Source organism: Charadrius vociferus, unplaced genomic scaffold, assembly GCF_000708025.1.
Source record: "Charadrius vociferus isolate BGI_N301 unplaced genomic scaffold, ASM70802v2 scaffold190, whole genome shotgun sequence".
Lineage (NCBI taxonomy): Eukaryota > Metazoa > Chordata > Aves > Charadriiformes > Charadriidae > Charadrius > Charadrius vociferus.
This window is the reverse complement of record NW_009646608.1, coordinates 2,850,287-2,875,565: the sequence shown is the minus strand read 5'-3', so window position 1 is coordinate 2,875,565 and position 25,279 is coordinate 2,850,287. Positions and strand designations below refer to the sequence as shown.

The following is a 25,279-nucleotide window of genomic DNA, read 5'->3' as shown; positions in this document are numbered from 1 at the left end:
TTTCCCACAAAATATTTTCAACACAAATAAATCATTAAAATGAGAATCCAAATATTAAATTACAGCATGATGCCACTACTTCATGTAAAAAAACAACCCACACCAATGACACAAGGAGTAGGAAATGATAAGAAATCTGTGGCAAAGCTGCAGCACAGTTCTGTCAATGACAGAAAGCTGACATATACAAAAATCTTTCCTATATATTGGAGGATGTCTTTTATTTTATCAGTCTTGTCCTAGGGATGGAGCAAGACGCAACTTGAGGCATTCACAGAGAAATACCTAGCATTAATTTAGAAGCCCTGGTTTGCAAACTGGCTTTGGCAGAATGTCCAGAGAGTAAGAACATGGCAGGAGCAAGACATGCTTCCACAATGAAAGTTCACTTGATGAGGACAAACCTCTACAAACTCATCTCAGTCTGTAGCCACTGATAGGAGCACCACTGTGACTCATGCTACCAGTTTGTCCACCCAAGGCACAGCCCAAAACAGCAGCAGTACGGGCTGTAAGGAAAGGATTGTGCATAATAATAAGAAAGACCGCTTCTTCGTCACTTCACTTGGGCAGCAGTCCGCAAAGGCAGCCTTCCTGAACATCCCTTGCACTCTTCGTGTTTTACCAATATCTGAAAAGGCCTTTCACATTAGCTAACTAGAGATCAGCATATCCTTTCTTTTGACAGGAAGCAACAAGTTTGTCAGTGACATATCATTCAAAAGCTATCTAACACTACAGAATTCAAAGGTTTTGTACAATTACTCTTCTCTGGAGGTTTTCTACAGCTCCAATTCACAAAATAGTGCCAAAGACAAATCAAACAGCCCCCTATAATGCATGCTACAAAGCAGACCATCTGGCCCAGAATATTTTTCTCTACAATTACTATTTTCTTGCCTGGTCCTATACAATAGGTAGTAAGAAAATGGACCAAAACATGTCAATAGATGTCTTCCAAAGGAAATGCGTATAGAACAGATCCTCGGGAATACCTTCCTCAGCCGGAGACAGGACTGCTACAGATGTAAGACTCATTCAAGTCCAGATAATGTTTTATCTGGAAGTCATTTTGAGAAGCACATCCATCATATAATTAAGGCAGCTTGGCTCAGGAAACACAAAGGCAAAGTCAAACAAACAAGTTTGCAATCACTGTCTAACTTGTATCCATTGCTTGCATTCAGGAGAGAACGGCTTGCTAAACCAGAGCGCCTGGTCCCTGTTTAACTGGTTCATCTCTTGCCTCTGGGTCTCCCATTAACTCTCACATCTGCAGCAGCTCAAACACTGTTTTTATTATTTCTGCTAATCTTATTTTCCACATATTACATACAACAGTATAAGTGTTCATTACTGCAGCATATAGGTAGGTTAAACCACACCTGCTTCACAGGAATGGAAAAAAATTACTAGCACAACATAGCACTTAACAAGAAAAATCAAAAAAGAGTTCAATGCCTGCTTTACCTAATTTTGCTCAAGAACACATTACTATAATCACATCCATAGACTCTTCCTCTATTGGCTACTGCAATCACCACACTTCTTCAATTATCATATCCTAGAAAGCTATTGTTTGCAGACTGTCTTTCCAACAGCACCATGACGAGATCTACTTTCTGTACTCACTCCTCTAGGTAATACAGTTCAACGTCTCTCTCCAGATACTTCAAATGCTTCATGGCAATGGCCCAAGCTGCCCGAGAGATTACCTCTCACTACCGTGACTGCAACCTCCCACAGCACCTGCATTTCACTAGACAGTCACAGGGAACCAAAAGAATAAAATAAAATTAAAAAAAAAAATAATAAAAAGCTTAAAAGCATAGAAATCAGAACCTTCATGTAAACTGATTCCAGAAAGTAAAATGACCAAAGACCTCACAACTTCCAAACTAATGTAGAAACATATTCTTCTGACTCTAGCTCTCCTGCAATTACTTTTTCATCCACAAGACACACCCACCCACCCACACAAACCAAAACAAGCCCAACACAAACCCTACAAATTTAATCAAGGAAGGAAGAGTGAGCATGAGATGTTTATTTCTATTTTTAAATCCTTGGGAGGTGCCCCAATGCTCCCTGCCTAGATAGATAACTAAGTAGGTGCTCCAGAACAGTGAGATTCAATGCATGATCTGGCATATCCAAACAGCAAAACATCAGAGCAGCTCAAAAGGCTATTAAGCAAGCTATTAAGAAAGGCTTTTGAAATAATTGTTTCCTCTAAACCAGGACAGACAGTAACTTGGGGTGTTGTTGCAGAAAAGTACATATATATATATATACATATATATATATATATACACACACACTTAAGCACACCAAAATGCTCTAAGCAGCACTACGGTTTACAGAGAACAAGACAGTCTCCTTCTTGTTCCCACAGTTCGTTTCTGCCTCGAGCAACGTTGGTTGCCACTCTGGTTGCTCTCTTCCTCACCCAAATGGTTTGCATAGCAGATTTGCTGAAACATCAAGTTTTAACCAGGCCCTAATCCTGCTGACTTTTCTCGCAAAACTGCTGGAAAGGAATTCCTCCTGGCAGCTGCAGTGCCTCTGCTCATTAGCTTACCAAGCAGCAGCAGAATGAAATAGGCAGGCACATCATTTCTGTGCTGCTGCAGAGAACGGCAAGAAGGACTGAGCAGGCAAAGGGAATGCTCCCAGTTTCACAAATGCGTATCAAAAGGGGAGGACAGAAAAGGCAGAGGTCTTAAAAGGAAGATGGAAGCGTGGCTTTTGAGAACGCAGGCAAGTTACTGCCACGCTTGCTGTTCTTGCCAGGAACACAAGCTAGGAAGAAACTCTCCTTTTCCTTCAGCCTTTACTAGTACCATCTGGAGGTGGGGATGTTGTAGTTTTAGGGGTTTAACTCCTGCTTTAAGGCGTTGCGTTTAGCCAGCCATGACACAGAGTTATTCACACCAATTCCAATGTCTCCTGGATACTAGAAGAATGAGAAGGGTAATACTGCAAAATAGCTGTCCACTTGCTCATGACGTTCTTTGTCCAGGCAGCACCCTCGCATACAGGTCACATCACACAGCCCACTCAGCAGATACAGAAAAGCAAACGTTTTACATCTTGCTATGCAATTTCATTGAAGTAACCCTATTACAAATACTGTTTATTAAGCATGCTTAATGTAAACGAAGTACATCATTTGGAGGATCTGCACAGAGCTTTGCACCATTTATGGTGACTGGTAAGCCCCATGTTGTTCAATAATAATTCCTCCTCCTCCCTCATCCCAGGCCAGCTACCATTTCAATAAATATTTAATAAGTAGACAAGAAAAGCAAGAAAGTTTCACAGCCTGAAGTTTTAAGGTACTATGTGCATGATGTTAAATTTATCTAACCAGGAAGCATATGGACAACTTATCCAGAGGCCTAACAGCACGCCACAGATACAGCACACAGATCCAAGTAGGATTAAAACAGTGTCATGCTACAGCAACGCCAGTTCACAGAGAAAAATGTTCCCTTTAGACCAGGCAGCCCAGTTCTTAAGTCAGAAGCAGGTAGAGGCGGGACCTGCAATCACCACAGATTTCAGTGGCCTACCATTTTCACCAGGCACTGCCATCCTGAAATTTTTCCACTGCATTCCCCACTCCAAAAATGCCCTCTCACTCTCTCTTACCTATATTTCACTTTCCTCCTAAAAAGATCATCTGCCACATGCAGATAATTCTAACTGAACCAAGAAGATTCCTAAGTGTAGAAAAGAATAAAATCTTTGCCTGGGAAGAATATGATTTTTTCCACCTGTAAGATATACTCCAATGACTTACTCCTGTAAACAACTTGATCCTAAATCAGCCCTTGAACTTAACAAACTCAACAGCTAGTTTGCTGGAAGGTGTATTTGTTTTCCTGCCACCTCCTCCTCATTTTCTGGAGCAAGGTATTACTCATTATTTTAATTTCTCTTCTACAGAAGAGAAATGGATGTACACAGACAAACAACTGCAGTGAGCAGAAGAGGAAGAAGGCTTCATCTCTGAATTAAGGATTTGCATACTGGGTTTTATCTGTAACACCCACTGCAGTATTTTATCCCAGACTCTCAGATCACAAAAGGCAGAGCAGACAGTGACTCACTGCAATTTCGGTTCTGCATGTAGTGTTTCACGTGGACCAGTCAATTCTGATTCTGCCAAACAGCCTTCATCAAGCACTTAAAAAGTAAAGCATCTTCTCTAAGAGAGAGTTCCTATTCATGTGCTGCCTTCATGAGGAAAGCTCCAGAGATGGAAGGGAATTTAGTCAATGTTTCCCCTTTGTGTTGTAATGATTTAAGATTCAATTAATACTACATAGGGAGGCACTAATTCTGAAACACCTGCCTTAGTGATAACCAGATTAAGACCTCCAAACTTGCTCCACTCCAAACAGCAACAGCCTGCCAAATGACAGCAGTTGTCAATATCGACCAACTGGAGGCCAGGTTTTCTCTTAAATCTTAGACCACTCTTTAAAGAGGATTCCCCACAAAACAGGAGGGGGAAAATAAATAAAATAAATTTAAAAAAAAATAATCAGTTGACAGCTCTGAATTCGTTTAGCCAGCAGTCACAGCTCCTCCTCTGCATGCTTTGAAGGCTGGAGACTGGCAAGACACCTATCAGATCCTTTCAAATCCCTTAAAAGGAAGAGATAAAGCCAAATAAAGGGATATGCCACCCACAGAGACAGAGCTACATGTCTCGCTAATCAATATACTGTGCACACTAGAGAGAACAGCTTGAAGATAGATTTTTGGGGCAGAAGGCTGGGCAGGGTGGGGGAAGAAGAGCTGAGCAGCTGGTTTCATTGTGAGAAGAGCCAATAGGTTCAGGGTTTGGTTTGGTATTTTTCTTTCCACCCCCCACCCCTACAAATTGGGGTTTTTTTCCTGATTACTTTGGGTAGCATGAAGCTTCCCAGACGAACACAAAGTGCCTCAGAATTAAGACCATGCTTGTCTGAAATCTAGAGAGAAATCTTTAGACCGGTGTGCCAGCCCAGTAATTAACAAAGTGAAAGACTTTCCTGCCTTTTTAATGCCACAGAAAGTATTTCAACCACAGAACAAGGAGCTGGTTGTTTTGTTTTGGGTAGGTGTTTTGGGGTTGGTGGTTTTTTTTGTTTTTTTACCTTTACACCCTCCTTCATCACATCCGCATATCGTGACCTATTCGAACCACACTTAAAAGCTCGATCTGAGTGCTCAGTGATACATAACTTCCATTTTAGTGAAACAATCCATCTGCTCCATGTGACTCAGAGCCTGCTTTAAGAATGCAATACTGTTTAGGCCAACGGTTGCACCGCACAAAGTGTTTTGTTCACATGCATTCCTTTGGGATGACAGAGCCTATCCACGGCCTGTAACGGTTGGGGCCTGTGGTTTTTTTCCCTCATCCGCTGAATGCTGCAGTGACTAAGCTGACAAAAATTCCTAGCCAATTATAAACCCACTTAAAGAGACAGGCAACCCCCCTGCAACCTCCTCTTGCCATCCTATATGGGAAGTTTCTATACATAGAAAAACATCTCCTCCTCCCAAGGCCTGCACTGATATAAAAGACTTTCTCTGCGCGCTTAACACTTCAAACATGCTTCCTAAATGGCATCATTTCCCAAAACTGTAAGCTTTGCATCCATATACATCCCTCACACATCAACCGGGGAAAAAAAAAGAAAAAAACAAGCCAAAACACAAAATAGGAGAAACAGACCCCTCAATTGAGTTACGCTAGTAAAAAGTTAGAGAATCCGTTAATGGAGGGACGATGAGCATGCTGGAAGACAGGAGTCTCAACAGCTATAGAGCACTGTTTATTAAGAAGTGAACAGTTAAGCAGCTATAAACGCAATTATGTTGCAACAAGGAAAAAACACATCAGGGAGGTCACACTGGTGTACAAGCTAGGAGTTTGAACCACCTAAGAGCATAATCTGAACTAGCAACAACCAGAACTTTGAGTTGCCTCTCAAATCCCTTCGAACACATAAATCAGCAACCAAATTCCAAAAAAATACCAGCCTGACAAAGAGGAATCCTCAACTAATGTGCTGAATTCATTCTCACCTGTATCATCAAGGGCTACACAAACGCATTTATTACTTAGCCAGGGCATACAAAACTATGCTTTGGGCAGGTAACTACAAGTTCACTTTGCCCAGTGAGAAATAGTAAACAAACAAACAAAAAACTCAAGAGAATGGCATACGGTTTCTAGGTTTAAAAAACCAGGTTATGGGCACCTCAAACCCTTACCGTTTTATGGTAGGCAAGCTACTTGCTAAATCATTTTTAGCGCTCGGCTGATAGCACATGCACATTCCATTCCAAACGCTGAAAACTTTGCTGGGGAGGGGGAGGAAGAGACAGTCAACAACTGAACCAGGCTGACTTCACCTCGAAAGAAAAAGGCAATTCAACAATCTGTATTAACATACTATTATCCAAGCATCTTTTTATTACAAGTTAATTCTCAGAGCCATAAACAGACTTGAGAAGGAAGTCACACTATTAGTGGGAAGGAAGGCTAAACAAAGGCTATTTCATCACTGTTTAACACTGAAAAACTTGTTTGCCACATGAAAACAATTTATGAAACTGTTTAAGGACAATTCATTCCTACATTCATGTGTTTGGGAAAGGAAAAAAGGGAAAACGGCACCTACTATTCAGAACTTTTTTAGAGGGCATGATTCCTATCCAGGGTTGAACCTAAGTTTTACCTTTACTTCTTATGGTAAGTAGGCTAGCAAGTTCAGTGAGTTTGCTCACATGCCCACCTCCAAACCTCCCTCAGCCCCTTTCAGCCAAATTCCATTTAGATCAGTCATCACAAAAGATGTATTTCTATACATTCCATGAAAATGGATAGCTGGGTGGAGGACAGATCTTTTCAGTGCCCCCACCAAGACAAAAAGACTGCAGCTCGAGTTCACCCCTTGTTGACATCCATACAAGCATTAACTGTCAAAACAGAAATCCCCACAATGCTAGCAACCCACTAGAAGCCAGACTCCTTGCGTGGATAAGAGCCACAGAGAACTGTGGAAAATGCTAAGCCAGGCTGAGTTTGCCTTGTCCCTGCTACATTTGCAAGAACACAGCAAAAAACATAGCTTTCTTCTGGTTTTACACTTGACATTTCCCTGACATTTTCCCTATAACGCTGCTAGCTTTTCCCAGCTCCCCATTGTTTTGCAAATTCATTGTAAAATTAAAGTCTTATATTACATGTAATTGACTATCCAATACAACTGTCTATTCTAGTAACAAACATTTGTCTAATATATATCAGTGGAGCCTGGAAGTCCATGTTAAGCAGGCTAATCAAAGATTTGGTTCAAGTTTAAATGCGTATTTGATTTCATAGATTTAACAAGGCACTGCTGCACAGGAAGGTAAAACAAAAAATAATTCTCTAAGCAACATATCATCCTCAGTCTCCTCTAGGATGAAAGCAAGTTGCTAAGAACAGCAGCAGTGCTGCAAGTAAAACCAAAAGCATTCTGCTTCCAATCCTAGCTAGCACCAGATTATCAAATTTCTGAAACATCACTAACGTATAGTACCTTTCAAAGTACCTTTAGGATGTTACTGAGGTTTTTAAGTTTGAAATAAATAAGCAACATCTTGGAAATCCTCACTGAATGTGACGGTAGACATCATCTTCCTGTTCCCCTCCGCTCCACAGCCTCAGACCCCTTGGGCTACAAAGCCCATTCCCTTCTCCCATGAGCCTCCATACAACGAAAGGTTAGAGCAAGACTTCTTTTCAAGCACTACGCATTAAAAGATAGCCCACTGTATGCGTGACAATCTAGTGATGGGGCTGTATCTTCTTGTAAGAAGGATTGGCATTGTTCTTCTTCCCTACCCTTTATCACAAAGCATCAGAGAAACTGAGCTGAGGAATTAACATACAAGCAACCCATAAAAACAGAGAATGACTATTTCCTGTAAGTGACCTCCAGTTATATTTTTATAGTGTTTTTTTCTGACAGTGAAGCAGTCACATGGCATGAGACAATTAAAGTAAATCCACACTGTAGTAGCAATAAAGATTCCTCAGGATTTCAAAGTTTCATGAGGCAAAAATCTGAAGCTGTGAAAGACAGGCACAGTGTGATCCCGAAGGGCTTTCTGTCCAGCCAGATTTCAATCATAGCACACTCTTGTTTAATTGCAAGTATAAGATGTATTGACAAAAAGCACAAAAAACTCTGCCTCCACTTCCTAGCTTGAGCAAGTTTGTTGTGGGGTTAACTTTAGAACTGCTCATCGTCATTTTTCTTAAATCAGAATGGTCTCTATGCAAATCAGAGTTTATATTACTCAGAATAAACAGGCATCTACTTTAACCACCTTGACTATCACTTACAAGGGGTTGTACTTCCACTGACATCATGGCAACATTTACTATATCATTCCACAACACATGGATTACTCCTCCCCATTATCAGAAACAATACCAAAAGAAATATAAATTTCTCTAATGGCATGGATGGTCACACTAGGATATGGCTACACATCACCTGGTGAACATAAACACACCTCTGGACTGACAAAGACAAAGCAAGTTGAAGCAAGTGTAAAATATGATATTTTTTAAGGAGGAAAGTGTGTGCGAGGCAGTACATGTGAGTAGAAAAGACATGAGGTATTTTTAAAAAAACATAGGAACACTAACTATTCTTATTCTTTATTCCAAAAAGTGGGGAAAAGGTCTAAATTTTTAAAAGGATTTTTAAAAGTTAGTTGTTTTGTTGGTTTTTAACTCGTGGCAAAGTGTCATTCATGGACCTAGTTAATTGCATTGAGTCTTTTAATACTGGAAAACAAAACTCCAAAATATGAAGTCCTCTCAAAAACACTACACATCTTTGTGCCACAAGAAACTAGGAAGCCAACAGGAGTATTTAACATTAGCACCTAGTTTTTGGGGACTAGTGCAGACTGCGAGATTCAAGATATTCTTCTCAGGTTATGGCATTTTGCAACAGAACAAAGAAAAATGGCAAGTATACATTTGTTTAATTTTAGCCCTTTTCTCAGAATATAAACCACTGCTACGGTAATTAACTGCAGATTGGCCTAAACTGCTCTGCGGCCATTCCAGCTTACTAATTAAATATGCTCTCACGGCCATAATAAAAATTCTGGGAAACCTCTGGCTGCAGAGCAGGCTTCTCAGGAGGGGAGTGAAAGTCAGGAAAAAACTTCATTCAGAACAAAAACACTAACAAAATTTTTTTTAACGTGCTCCAGATTTTTCTAACTCAGTGACACCAACTGTGCCTTTTACAATTATTTTTTTTTTCTACCCTTCTGTTTATTCCTTTCAGAAGATGTTTATTTGCTGGAGAGATTGCATACCAACTAAATGGACAAAGAAGGTGTCCATTTCAAAATATGTTCAGGTTTATATGATACATTTTTTTTTTAACCCAACAAAGGTAGGATAGGCATTACACAGACTAGTTTCACTTAACATTACACCACATAAAATTTCCTTGCTAAAAGGGTAAAACTTTTAAAGCGTGCTGTCCTCTGCTGATATACACAATTTCAACTGTATTTCAGGGTTTAAGAAAAAAACACAAAAAACCTTAAATGAAGCAGCAACAGAGAAAAGCATGCAGATGTAATTCAAAGCAAAGTAAGTGCAATTTGATTTGGCACTCTGGCTCCCAACTTCTCCCCTTCTCTTCATGTCTACATAGTTCATTTACGTTCAATATTTCTAAAGGAGAGGGGAATATAGCGAATACTCCTCAGGGGAAAAAAAGAAGGAGAGAAGGGGAAAAAAAATAAAATAATCCCAGCACATGGTTTTCTCCACTACTCTGCTGAATCAACAGGGAGCAGATTCCCAGATGGCGTACACTGGGAAGTACTGCAGAAGTCAATGAAGCTATGTCAAACGATACCACTCTACTGCATTATCTTTTGAGCTCCGTGTAAACAAACAGGAGCAGATTCCGAATATTTGTGAGAATACATCATGTTACTGTCTCCATATGTTTAAACATTTTAGTAGAAGGTACATATGGACCACTCTTCCCACTCACTGTCATTCTCTTCCCTCCTGTTCCTCATTCCCCACATACACCATATCTTTTCAGGCCACTGTCAAACCAATTCAAAAAGAAATAAGGATACATTTTCATTAAAAACATTTTGTGCTTAGCTGCCATCTGCTTCTTTACCAGCCTCCAAATCCCACATGCCTTTTCTGTGGTCTTCAGTTTCACACGTTCGGAAGCTGAAAGTTTTCTTCTGTTGTATTTGTGAAGCGCAGTCTACGTGAGCTATTGTTTTTCATGTCAAATTCGCCTCTTTGGAAACAAGTGCTTAATGCTTATGGCCCTAATCCATGTTCTCTCTACAGTGCCAATTTAAACCTACTTTTTTTTTATGCCAGTGGCAAATCTAATCTTAAAGGCCCCTCATGCACTTCAGATAAAAACAATGAAGGTGAGCATGGCTATTTCATCCCTTTTGTGCAGCAATATAATCTGCTGTCTCACAAAGGGAGGACCCACACTTCCCGACTGTGCCCTTGTCCTTTCATGCAGAAGCTGCAGTCAAAGCCATTACCCCTTCATAGTGGGTATTAACAATCTGTCCTCCCCACAACCAGACCCCTAGTTTTTCTTCTGTGTGAGTACGAAAGCAAGGATTTCAGCTAATACTTGACAGAGAGCATCTCCAGCTTAACTGGGGGGGTGGATGGAAAGCGGATGAATAATTAAGATGAAGTTAAAAAATTAAATAAAAAACGACCCATACACCATAGATCTTATATATGGATCACTGCTACTTTTGCTATTACTTTCCCACGTAAACAGTTTGCCTAGTTCATTTCTTATGACCCCAGCAAATGCAGAAGTATCTTAGGAAGCATTAGCTGGACTTGTTCAAAAAAGAAGACAAAGGTTAAGGATCCTGAACTTCCAGGCAGGCTTTCAAGGTTGTAATTTACATTTGGTTTCTGCAGGCTTACAAAGCTAAGGCAGCAGACCTCAAAACTTAGTCATCAGCAAAAGGAATATAGAAAACAACAAAAGATTTTTTACAGCAGACCAATGGACAGGCAAAGCAAGTGTGTCAAGAGACCAGTCTTTCAAGGGGTACAGCAGGAACAGTTTTTCTGGTTCTCACATCAATCGCTGAGCAAGATGCAGGCAGCTTCCATAAACATTTCCAGCAGTCACAACTGCCAGAAAGAAAAACAGAAGGCCATAATCTTATTTGTATGTCTGGACACTCAGTTTGTATCTTTTCCACCTCTACCTGTGCCCCAAAGCATAACCACTAATGCAAACAAGCTTCAGTACTGTCCTTTTATCTTGAGGGATTCTTCTATGTGGACCTGCAACCCAAGTGAAGTACAGCTGGCATTTGATATGCCAAAAGCAAAGTAGGTGCAAGTCTGAGAGACAACAGCATGCCAAACCCAACACGGCAGCTCCAAAGCGAGCAAACTACTAAGGCTGCTGCCTTGGGGCACTCGAAGGTAAAGGAATGTATACTACACAGAAACCAGGACAACAAAAACGCCAGAAAAGCCGCTGATGCTTTACGCTGAACCTTAAAAAATAAGAGTTGTTAAAAGTTACAGCTTCTTTGTAACTTGTTCTACTACAGAAACATCAATGGATTATTCTAAGTCAAACACAGCATATCCTTCCCTCTGTCCTCCCTCCACCCTCAACATTGTTCCTGCACAAGTTATATTGAAGGAAGCACAGGGTTCTTCCTTTGTTTGTGAGCAAGAAAAAGAAGGAAAAAAACAACTTCCACTCAACAGCAAAACTAAACAGAAGCCAGGCTGCTTAAAGTACTAAGTGTTCCCACACAACATTTACCCACCAACTTGAGATCTTTCAGCATAAAACCTAAACAAGGACAAAAGAGATTTCATATACACTCCTCCACAGATCCAGAGCAAAGAAAAATAAAAAGGCATAAAGGAACCTTGAGTGATAGACAGCATTTTCATTTGAACATTACTGTGACGCACAAAGAGAATGTCAGGGTTAAATTAGATACTACACTAGAAAAATATTCCCTGGAAAATAACACAGGTCTCGTATCTCTACTGGTAGGAAAATGCAGATTTAAACACTCAGTGACTTAAAAGTCCTTGCTTCTATTCTTTTTCATGTCTTGTGTAATTTTGTACTGCAACAGTCCTCTCCAGATCAGGAGTTCATTGCCAAAGCATCCAAGCAATCTAGCAGCATGGACAAAAAGCTTCCTTTTGACCAACTGCACATTTATACCTCCCTTGTTTTTCTTTAAAATGGGAATACTTTTGAGGTTGTTTTTTGGTGGTTTTTTTTTTTTTTTGATGAATGGCTGGCAAATTTAAAGTCTTATTGTTTGACATCAATGCCTTATCATGACAAACAGACTAAATAGGTCCAACTTTCTCACTCCTTTTGTTGATTAGAATTTGATCACTTCTTTATACGGTCTCTGTCCTAAGATGCTCTAAACCTACAGTTTTTCCACAGTCCAATGCTCTTAACAAGCCTTTCAAGGCTTTCTAGTACTTGCTTTCTTCTTCACAATATCCCATAAAAGGAAGATGAAAGCACATAGGAAAAGAAAAACACTACCTACACCCTTGCCTTAAAAGTGCTGCCATCACAGCATTACTATGACCTCATCTTATTTAAACAGGTATCTTCTCACATGCATTTGGGATCCAAATTATTTTAACATTCTCCTAGAAGCCAACAAGATTTTCTTGCACATTACTTTTGTTTACTCCGAATAGCTACAGCACACAACAGAAAGCAACTTAAGTTGTATCTCATTAAATACACTCTGGTTACATTCATTCAAACCATTAAAGGCAATGAGGTTGCACACGAATCACCTAAGTCACCCTCTGTAGACAACGAGTTATACTCTTTTAATGAAGACATAAACTTGGCCTGCAGAAGCCTAACAAAGAAAGCAACACAGCTCACTTCCCTCACCCTGGACAAATCACAGTCTCCCAGTTACAGACTGAGGGGTTTTCTTTGCTTTGCTTAAAACCAAACTTTATTTCCTGTAAGAAGTATTGATAAAAGCACGGCCCTACAAATGTCTTTTTTCAGAGATATTTTGGCATGTGTTGACTGAAATTGCCATACAAGGTATTTTAATTTCAGTTCTAATTGAACATGAGGGCTTCACAAGCAGCCAATGAGCCACTTCAGAAAATCAGTGTCCCCAGATGAAGGTAACCTGAATGTAGCCCTGTTCCTGTTTTCTCTCACACTGTGGTGCTTCCAATCATTATAGCAGCTTTGGTCAAGACTGCAAGCAAATTTAGGAACTGTTCCTCCCAGTGACGACTGCTTGTAATTAAGCCCTACTGATACTGCAGGGCTCAGCTTTCGTAAAGTTACAGGATGAACTCAAAAAGCCTCTCATGCAATCATGTTATTTGAGTAAACTATGTATTTGTTTACTCTATTTTTAAAAAGTGAGAAGAGATCAGGTTTTGTTTTTGCTAATACTTGCTATCAGAAAGACAAACACCCTGTCATGCCAGAGAGGAACAAAACGGGCAAGGATACTTTCACTGAGAGTCGAGATATCCATTGACTCTTTGACACTACAGACTGTACTGTACAACCTGATTTTAGTAAAAAAGTTCTTAAGTGCAGAATTTACCATTACAGGAATTTCTGAAGGTGCATGCAAAGGGAGGCAACGAACAAAGACAAAGTAAGTCCAGTTAACAGCTTCTGTACAGCAGTAACTCTGGCACACGTGTCACATCACTTCAGCAAGGCGGAAGAGATGGCACTCGACAGCCACCTCCTGCCAAAGTCCCCAAGGGAGTTAAAACTGGTTCCAGCTTTGCTATGATGGCTTTATTTCTACACTTACTTTCCATGTTTTCCATGGGGAAGTAACCCATAAAGTTTGTGTTGTTTTGTTGTGTTGTTGGTGCTTTTGGTTTGTGGTTTGTTTTTTTTTCAACCAAGTGAGCTGATCCTTCACTGGTTGGGGAGGAATCTAGTCTGGATAAGTTGTTATGTGGACTACATATGACTAGAATAAAAGTTTAAGTTGCTTAAGAGCTTAAATTAAAACCACAAAATTAAATCATTACTTCAGAAAGAGGTAACAAAAACACATAATCTACTGAAGTCTTACTTTTCTGGCAGTGGTTGGTGGTCCAGCAGCGGTAGTTGTACTCATTGTTAATAGACGTCTTCTCGCACAATGGCTTTTCTTCCATTGTTCCTGGACACAAGTCCCCACACTCCTTTGGAGGTTTATTCCCAACAATGTAGTTATTGGACACTGCATCTAGGATGAGAGACCAGTCCACCGTTGAAAGGTAACACAGGTCAGAATTCTTCTCAATCCGTATGGCCCCGCGGGTTATGTTCCTCAAGTTGTGAAGCCCAATCTCTTTAAGATTTGTCATTTCAAAGATAACCAAGGCATAGTTGTAGAAGAGGTTCCTCCCACGAATGACTGTGAGGTTGGGGAAGAGATCACTGAGGCTTTCCAAGCCTGCCACACGGAACAGCAGCAAATAGTCAGTTATGACAGTGAGCTTCGGGAAGCGGAAGTTGCGGTAATCCTCTGCTTTAGAGATGAGCAGAATTTGAAGGAAACCCTCAATTACCGTACAGTTCTCCAGGCGTTTCAGCTCATGGATATCATTGCGAATGTCAACATTTGGCCCGCAAACTGAAAATATAAAAGGAAACAGGAAAGTTAGTAAATAAAGCAGTTTGAAGCCTTCTGCAATTGGAATGCAAGTAGGATATTCTGATGGCCATACATTTTTTTAATTTTTTAATTAGGTTGCAATGTTAAAACAGGAAATGAGTACTTGATTTACACCTACATTGAATATTCATCTCATTTAACCTAGCACTATAAACACTACCAGAACCAGCACAGAGATGCAAGCTATCTGCAATTCTTCAGCAGACAGAGAAATATTGTATTATTGCTGTTGAAAAGAACTGCATTAGATTGAGGAACATAAAGACAGAATTATAGAATAGTTATAGGTTGGAAAGGACCTTTAAAGATCATCTAGTCCAACTCCCCCTGCCATGAGCAAGGGCATCTACAACTAGATCAGGTTGCTCAAAGCCCCGTCCAACCTGACCTGGAATGTTTCCAGGGATGGATGGGGCATCTCCCGCCTCTCTAGGCAACTTAGGCCATTGTAAAAAATTTCTTCCTTATATCTAGTCTAAATCTACCCTCTTTTAGTTTAAAACCACCACCCCTCGTCGCAACAGGCCGTGCCAAAAAGTTTGGCCCCATCTTTCTTCTAGGCCCCCTTTCAGTTCTGAAAGGCGGCAGGGAGATCTCCCCGGAGCCTCCTCTTCTCCAGGCTGAACAACCCCAACTCTCCCAACCTGTCCTCATAGGAGAGGTGCTCCATCCCACCGATCATTTTTGTGGCCCTTCTCTGGACCCACTCCAACAGCTCCATGTCTTTCCTGTGCTGAGGACTCCAGAGCTGGATGCAGTACTCCGGGTGGGGTGTCACCAGAGCAGATGGGGGAGAATCGCCTCCCTCGACCTGCCGGCCACAGCAGATGAAGTGAGGTGATTATGACCACAGTAAGAACGGCATAAACTGAATGCATTTGCACACCCTGCTTCAAATTACACATGTGACCAGACCAGAGGTTGAACAACATGACTCCAAACAACTTAGGTAACGGAGTGATCCACTGGTCATTACAGTACTAATTTACCCCCACCCCAAGATACAGGCACATAAAGGGCAACACTTCCCAGAAAATTACAACTTACTTCTCAAATCACTCTCTCTTCCCAGGGTCACAAGCCAAACTAGCCCTAATTCTTGAATGCTAGTCATGCAATAGATCAGCAACAACACAAAATCCAGGGAAAGCTGGTCAGCACTCCCTACCCTCTGACTGGGATGAAAAAAAAGTGGTTGGACTTGTAGCTAACGCACTGAATTCCTGTTTGCAAGTTCCAGTGAACCAAGTCTCACTGATTTTGGCACCAAGATACAAAAAAGTTTACTGAGTTCTAAGAAACACAGGATAAATTTATTTACAAGAACGCACAGCATCACAGCGAGGAATTTCCCTTGAAAACAGCAGACTGAACTCAATGCACTCTCAAGCAAACAATGACCAAAAGGATTATTCCCTAATAATTCTATATATCAGGTCTTTCCATATTAGACACAAATCACCATAAAAAATTTAAAGGTGCTGGAAGAAAAGTGTACTAATAATATAATAATTAGACACGCAAAATGCACTTTGATGTAAAACAAGAACTACGGAGTGCAGAGAGCTGTTGTTTTTGGAAACCCTCAGAGTTGGTCTTCTGTTGAAAAAAGATTCCCCGGAATAGGTAGTAAGTTGCTTGTAAGCAAACAAAAGTAAAACGCCAATTTATTTAAGCAAGCCAAAACTTAAATAAACCCCAAGCAATTCAATTTTGTGGAAAGGTTCTCTTTTTATGCATGCTAGGCTTAATTATTTTAACAACATCTTTTCCTCAGACAAGGAAAAGGTCTAAACAAACACTGGAGCCAAAAAACTTAAATTCTAACCCAGACAAATTGTCCAGAGATTCAGAAATTGCACTGACAATAGAAAGCAGTCCTTCCATCCCACAACACTTATCTAAGGCTAATAACTTAAGCTAACAAAGGATCCAGAACATGAGCATGCTAAAACCACAGCAACTCTAATATCTGACAAGGACTTAAAGACTTGTAAGTCTTTAACAGACTAAAGGACTCTCTTGTTAGAGGAACAACATAAAAAAACAGGGCGAGATCTTTGTTAAGAAACAGATGTTTTCTACACAAACTATTACCTAATCTTCCTTCTTGTAAAAATCCAAGCTGAAAGCAGAGGCTATTAAAATGGGACTTGCTGCACTAGAAGCAGCTATGTGCAAGAAAGTTCATTCCATAAAACTTAAAAAAAAACCCAAACAAACAAAAATAAACAGCAAACAAACAACATAACAACTACGAAACACCAAAACTGATGCACAAACAGTAACACTTGGCCATCACAATGGGAAATGCCCATTTTAGTACATACTGACTACAAAACGATTGCATACTACTGCCTGGAATAGCGTCAAGGAAAACTTCAGGAAAACGTTAGAAAAGGTGAATGGGCTGGTATTACCCAGCTTTAGAAGCCAGATGGGAGGGGGGGAATGTTAAAGAACTCCCAAGATAGTAGATCCGATAAGACATGTACTGGTCATGCAGCAGAAATGCAGGCTTCTCTCCCGAATCCGTAGGAAAGACAACCTCAACCCAGATTAACCTCCTTTAATAAGCTGTCTTTCTTTTCAACTTCTGAGATTTTCCTCTAAAGGAACAATCCCTCCACCCACCCTCAAGAGACAGTGCCCTCTGCCTAACGTGCAGCCCGACAATAACATGAGTATATTTACACGTCGACTCTGGGCTTCTCTTTTTTAAAAAAAGCAAGTTGGAACACACAATGTTTTTCCCAATTAAGCTGTTTTGGATTCTGTCTCTACCTGCCGGCAGGACAACGTGAAGAGTATGGTTCCTGTTATGGCAAAGCAGAAATCGCAAAATTTATTTTACTGCCATAAAATTTTAGAAAGCCTAACTGCTCTAAGCCTTTTATTTTCTTAAAGAAATGAAATTTGCACTTGCGCTGACATTTTGTAGGCAAGGTTCCAGAGTGATGGGTTTAAAAACAGCTGAGTTACAATACCCTAAAGAACAATTTGTAAGAGAAATGGCAGCAACTGTTAACTAAAGCATTATATATCTGTTCATGTGTCTATTCTGAGGCTGGGCTTTAAAAGTCATACTGCTTTTAGCTTTATGTTTGTTTCAGCTTGAAAGTTACTTAATTTTAGATATTTAATGCTTTTATAAATCAATGAGATTTCTAGACTTTATGGCAAATGTACGCACTCACCTCAATTATGAAACACCATCCCCTTAATACAGAAAAGGGTAAGTCCAGTGAGCTCTAATGTTAGAAACTGATTACAGATGATCACGCTGTTGACATTTTTGATTTAAGAACTTATTAGTTTATCTGGTGAGTTATGTTTTGCAGAACTTCATGCATATAATGAGAACTGCAGAGACTCAAACATGGAAGAGTACAAACATCTTGGTCCATACTGACATTTGTAAAAAACAGATCCAATTAAAACAGATGGATTTATTTATTTTTTTTAAGAAGTTTCTTTAAAAATTCACATTGTTCAGGAAAGTTAATGATACCACAATACATCATCTTTTTTTCCCTCACCTTTTTCTCACTGTCCTGAAAAGGATTGTATGAAAAACAAATTAATCAGAGCTCAAAGTCAACTACAACTCCCATTTGGCTGTGCTGCATTTTCTTTGGATCCCATTTTAGAGAAAGCATATATGGATTTACAATACAAACTGGTTTGTCAAAATGAAATGTACATAAAATGCTCTTTAGAGCATTTATATTCCATTTCACAGGTTTTGATATTCCAGCTTATAGGGTTTTTTAATATGACTAATATTACTTACCTTTGTTTCATGTTCATTTCAGAATTGGAAATTATGTGTTTATTTTGCTCACTAACAGACAATAAAAATTCAACATCTGTTTATTGCCCTGCCCCAATAGTTTTGGGTAGATTATAAATACCCAGGATAATTACCCATAGTCAGATTCATGCTGGTTTTATTCAGCTGCTTACAGATTTCCAAGCCTTTCCTGAAACTATTATTTCTCAGACTCATTCTAAATTAAGCACCTAATTCTGAGTGAGAAATTAGTTCTTTAAAGAAATATTTATTTGTTTAAAAGATAATTCCTCAATACAGTAAAATACCAAAGAGAAGCAATGCATTTTTTACCTAGACAAACGCAAATATCTCCCTGGAAGTAGCGCTTTAGTCCAAAAGTACCCAATTTCACCTACTATCGAACAAGAAGCTCACTTGTGCTGTTCTTTGCTGGGAGCACCCCAGGGGCAAGCTGCAGGACAGGTAAACTTCCAACGGTAACAGAAAAACCCACTCCAGACCACAGTCTTTCTGAGGATCTGCAGCCCGTTCCTAGTCAGACGACAGATCCAAGCCTGATCGTGTAACTGAGACGGGGTCAATGAACTACCAGGAAAAATGATTGCACATAACAGGTTCACATGATGAGCGTAATTAATGCGACCTGCAGCCTATTCTTTAATCTGGCAGAATCTCCTGGCAAGCCTCCTTTTTAAGTGCTGCTCCAGGCTGGGGCACCAAGGAGCAGAGCAGAGGCTGTGAACAAACACACACACTACATAGCACACAGGTAGCGCGCTGACACTACTGAGTACACACAGATTGGGCAGAGCTGCATGTGGCACAAAGAGCTCAGGGTACAGTGATCCAGTAGCTTTTTCTCAACCTTAACTACAATTTGCTAATGCTCATTTTGATCACAAAAATACGCTTTGACACGGAGAAGAACCTTGCCACCTTGAGAAACACCTGCTATGTAATCATCATCTATCATCAAATAATCACTTACTCCATGCAGCAGGTCTTTATTCTTCTTACATACCCACCAGTTATTCAGGTCACTAGCTACTCCTAAAAGAACTTGCCTGTTGCCCTCCAGTGTTTCAAAGGAACCATTCTTTCTGCAAGATGGCATGCTAAGAAAGGCAATTCAGCAAAAAGGCTGCTGTTCGACAACCTGTAATGCAACTTCTGCTTGCTACAGCATCTGTCATAGCTGTACACACCTTCATAGCAGTTAATTTGTTATCAATACTAAGGTGTTAGATGGCAGGATTGACAGATCACACATTCACTGTTTTTAACAAGAGAAGAATTAATTTCCTACAGAAAACCATTTCATTGTGGTGTAGTTCTTGCTTGCAAATTTTTTATTCCTCCCAGTTACTCCATTTAAGAGTTCTAAAGAAACACAACTGGTTAGATTTTTCTTGGAAAAATACACACCTCCACATTTCAAGCCTTGCCTTTGGCCCTTTACTTTTCTGGGTAATGTTAAAAAGTTGTACTACACTGAATGGTCCCAGTATGCTGCCAACTAGCCAGAGGTTAAAGATGGAGCAACCATTACTATCTGGCTCCCTCAACACCAAAAAAAAAAAAAAAAAACCACCCAAAACCCAACAAAAACACCCAAAACAAACAAAAAACCCCAACCACCAAAAAACTCTTAGACAAAGCAGCACCAAAGGCAGCTCTGAGTCATCGAGTCATCCCAGCACAACCCTTTCACAAGTCTAAGGCCTTTTCAACCTAAGTCTGCTCCAGCTGGGTCAGGCTTTCCCTGGCAACAGAGACTTGTTCAGCCTGTGCAGTCATTTACATTTCTGAAATGAGAATCAGGATAGACTGCTTGCCATTAACATCTAACTAGCAATCTTTAAATCAACTCCCATTCACCCTTCTCTTGTTTTATATACTCATGGCGCGTTAACAAAGCAACTGAGGATTTCCCTTTGTTTCCCATCTTTTGACTTCCCTTCTGTGAAAATTGTTTCTTTTACTTCAGAGTAGACATGCAAAGCTTTATCTTAAATGAGGAGCCTGGACACCTTCAGCTTTTCCATTTAAACAAGAAAAAACAACCAACCCAGAACATATCCCCTTACACTGGTTGCTGAAAGAAAGCACTGAAGGTGCACAACTTGTTCCAATTCCGTATTGTCTTCCTGTCCAGGGGTTAAAGCACCTATTCTGAGGACAAAGTCTGTGATCCACTAGGTTCAAAAGGGTTCCTTTAAGGGAGGGCACGAGGTTGCTCAACTTCTCATCTACCCTGAAATTCTGTACAGTGGTAACAAGTACAGTATGTTACCATCAGCGCTGGACGATTTCCTACACAAAGAAGGAACTGCAAGGCCTAATACAAAAAACAATTGTGGCCAGTTCTACTTTTAGAAGAGTAGCTTGCTCACACCACCACCGGAAAAATCTCACTTTGCCAATAATGGCTTTTTCTAAGCACACTCTACTTCAATGAGAGGTCTGCTTTCCCAGACAGCTACTGCTACACGATGGTCAGTGAAGAGCTGATGTTACTGCACACAGTAACATTGCTCTCTCCCAAACCCCTCCAAGGAAAGGGGCTTGGCCACGTCGTTCTTCAGTAACATCAGCTCAGAGCTGTGGGTATTTCTGGGAGATCAGCACATCTTCTGAACAGTGATGTTATTTATTCCCAACAGAGCCACCTCATTTTTACCATGTGTTGTTTTAGTTTTAATCTATGGCAAATTCTTATTTCAAAAAAAAAAAAAAAAAAAAAAAAAAAAAAAAAAGCAACTGCTGAACACGGCTGCAGACAGCAGCCCTCATCCCAGTTCCACAGCATGCAGTGTCCTTATGCAGTGTCCTTTTTAAGGCAAGCATCTTCCGAGTTACCACCCCTCTCTCATAACAACTAACACCATGTTTATATTGCATTGGGTAATTTAGACCTGCGTAATGTATAACGGCCTGCATATTGCCTATATACTGGATCAACTCAATACAGGGGTTGTCTGGCACATTGGAAAAAACCCAATCGCTCCAAAAAAAATCCTTGCAGACACTTAAAAGTTAAATAACAACTTTGGCTGATGACAGCACCCTAATCTCCATGTTATCTGGAAAACTGGTTTGAATCAGGTTAGGAAAAAGGAACTAAACATAAACTAAGCCCACCAGCAGGTTTGAAAGGAGCCTCTTTTCTACCCAACTGCAACTGCTCATAAGGGAAGCAGGACACATCAGTGGAAACAGAGAGGAAATAGTCTGAAAATGTTACGCCTATACAGATTATAAACAGGGAAAAGTAAAACTTGACCTTAACCTCTCTCTTCATTCTTACTGCTAAGGATTACACTTGTTTCAAGAAAACCATCAGGACTGTCATACAGCCTTGAAGAAGAAAAATCTTTATTGTTTTTATTCACTCATCTCTGAACAGGGAGGTATTGCAGTCCATGGCCTGGTCATAAGCCTAGTTTGCCCCTCTAGTTTCACTGCAAGACTTGGAAGGCAAAGGTAAAAAGACTTGGAAGGAACGGATTAGCAACCACAATTTCCCTTCAAACCCATGAAAAGTTTCAGCATAGTTGCACCATCTGCAGACGCAAGGGAAAAAAAAATTACTACAGAAGTCTAAGGATTCTTTAATTGCATACTATGCAAAGAAGAAATTAAATGTGGAGTTCACAGAAATCAGTGGTTGGAGAGATTGCTTATGACACTTTACATTAACACAGGATTCCACCACCCACTGAGCTCTTGGTTTTGCCTTCGTAGTGACACTATGAATGAAATATATATTTTAGTGTCTTTAATGTACTTACACAACCTCCCACAAAATCTCTGTACTCTCTAAGCTCACCTATCCTGCATGTGTCACATCAATCACTAGATCTCTTCCCAGGGAAGCCAGCTTCTGTATTACCTCTTGGGATGTCAGAACCGGTAACAAGGAGGGAACTAAACGTACACCACACGATTCAATCTGTCTCCCTAACCACTGAACTACTGCTCTTCATTGCATTGAATATGCTACATAAACTGCTTCAGGAAATTGGGGGGGGGGGGGGAAGCAGAATACGTAAAAGGCACCCCACAATCCAGAAAATGTCAACCATTTAAGCTTTTGCTATGCAAGTACGTATTTGAATTTCAACTTCTGTATTTCTAGCACTAGCACAACACTGCCATCTTTGCAAAACATCAAAGGGAATACTCAAACCCAAACAAAAAACAACTCTCTCCATTTGAATATAAGTTCCTACAACACTCTTGTTTATACATCTAACGCACAGGAAGAGGGCTTGGGGTTTTTCTTCGTTTAATTAAAAGTTAAGCTTTGGAGGACAAAGCCAGACCACTACAATCTTCTAAACACTCAAGGGACTAGAGATTATACTGCCATGTACCTTGTAATTTCTGAGAAATATAGTCTGTTATCATTAATTTACCTTGTGTCACTCATCACTCCTAACCACCTTTTACAGAATTCTTCTCTCCCAGATTTGGAAGGAATAAGTGGTATCACAAGAGGCCCATTAAATGTGACCCAAACACCTCAAAAAGCAACTGGATTCCCCTTCTCCACACACGTTCTCATTGTCTCCCATAGCCCTTAGAAAAACACACATGTCCTACTTTAATTTGCTCTTTTACCACTCTAACTATACATTCCAAATCCAAGGGCCACTGTGTTACCAAGCTGACCAGAACAAAACATTCACAAAAATAACACAGAGAAGGACTACAACCCACATCACAAACTCACACTGGCTCTGCCTTTTTGCTCTTGCAATTTCAGCTGTCATTGGCTAAAGATATCTCTGGCATTGCTGCTTTCCACGAACTTCCTCCAATTTCCCCATAAGTTAACACAAAAAAAATTTCAGCATAAATCACTTTTCTGTCCCTCATCTCACTTGCTTTCTCTCTGCCAACATTTTACTTTGAATGTCAACATTAACAGCAGCTTCACAAAAATGAAGCCAACAAAATGAACCAAATCCCTTTAAAAATATTGATTGATGCCTTCTCTACACAGCTCACCAGAGCAAGTGGGTCTAGATTTAGCCTAGCTCACGTGAAAACATCCTCATGACAAAGTCAACCCCAAATTAATCCTCTCTCACCAAGACTGCACTGACCCAGCACATCCCTCAGGGGTTCCTCCGAAGCCACATCTATTACCTCCTACTACTGAAACAGCATAACATGAGCGAGTGGCTCAGTTGGCATGGATTTCTGTTTGTCCTCATGGGTACACAGGGCAAAAATGGAGGAAGGTACTGTAGAGCTAGTAACGTTCAAGTGGCTGAGCTGGCAGGATCACCCCAGAACCCCTGGCTGTCAAACCGAGTAGAAGTACCACCAAACTTTAAACTCTGATCTGCAGTGCCCAGGTTATGGAAAACGCCTGCAAGATTCTCTGCCACTCAAACAAAGAAGAAGAAAAAAGACAAAATCTCACAGAAAGATCAAACCTACAGTAAATTCCTCACCCATTAATGCCTAGTATCTGCCAAACATTGAAAGCCGTTGTTTGAGCGTTAAGGCTGGAGCTAAACACGCGAACCTCTGGAGAGATGTTTCTGTGTATTTACAAGGAAGGGAAAGCTGTCTGAAGCACCAGCTGAATGCAACTCCACAATAGTTCCATAAACGACATGGCAACGCTTCAGAGTCACAGTATGGTCAAATTTGCCAACTTGTGAGAAAATTGTCGAAGTCAAATGAAAAAAAACTGCAGAAGAAAGCAGGTGATGCCTAAATCACTAAAGATGAGATCCATCCTCACAGGAAGACAGACAGACTTCAAACCTCTACAAACCTCTGTACTCTTTCTTACCCTGCATTATCACTTTTCTTACAGTACCACAAAATAAGAGCATGCCATTCAACACAAAATACATAACATAGAAGCGAGTAGGTGGTGTGTTATGATCAATAACTATGAGAGTAAAACGTTTTTTTAACTGTGATAATAAAATTTAAACCCTGTGCCAGTATCTTCAGTTTAATGTCTGCTAAAGCAAAAATGGAAGTCTGAAATTACAAGCTGTTTATAATGCTGACTTTGTGTTTCACAGTCTGTCATGACAATACAGCTTAACAGAAATTGTCTCTCCTGGGGACTGTTCTTCTTCACCTTTAAAAAAAAAAAAGGAGGGGCGGGGGGGAAGTTGTACACATGATTTTATTTATTTTTAAAACAGTTGTCTACACATCCAAATGACTCCCAACTGGCTGACAGAAACCTACGGCATATACACTTAGGAAGTCAGGATAAGCAGACAGTTCTTCCAGAATGAAAATTCATCATGTGTTGGGCTCAGCAACTCACATTTAGGGAGACTTCACTATGTTCTTAGCTGCCTGCTGATTTGCCATCCTGCAGTAATCTAGGAAACCCTCCTCTCTTTTAAAAGTTTTTTTAGATTTTTTTTTTTCAATTTTTGAAAAATAACTGGCCAACCAAGCCAGATCATTTAGGCTTCATTAGAATCAAACTGACAAAACAGTATCATAATATATAATTGCACCCATAATGGTCAGCTAAAGGATTTAATAGTCATCGGGAAGTTATACTTAGATCCACAGAAAAATCAGAAGCCTGATGCTATTACCCTTAACAATATGCAACATGTGGCCCCACTATCCTGTGATGACCAACTCTTATGTGATAAAACACAGAAATCCTACATTCTCTGGCCTTCCATAGTAATATTTATGTTTTAACAAACTGAA

At 40.2% G+C, this 25,279-nt stretch overlaps 1 protein-coding gene across 1 annotated transcript in view; it reads right to left on the bottom strand.

Moving 5' to 3' along the window:
- IGF1R (insulin-like growth factor 1 receptor) overlaps positions 1-15,321 on the bottom strand; it is a 153,894-nt gene extending 138,573 nt beyond the window's left edge. The window contains exons 1-2 of the mRNA XM_009887582.1: positions 15,258-15,321; positions 14,185-14,730 (exon numbers count right to left, since the gene is read on the bottom strand). Coding sequence (XP_009885884.1) covers positions 14,185-14,730; positions 15,258-15,321 — 610 coding nt within the window. The remainder of the gene's footprint in view (positions 1-14,184; positions 14,731-15,257) is intronic.
- Positions 15,322-25,279: the final 9,958 nt, after the last annotated feature.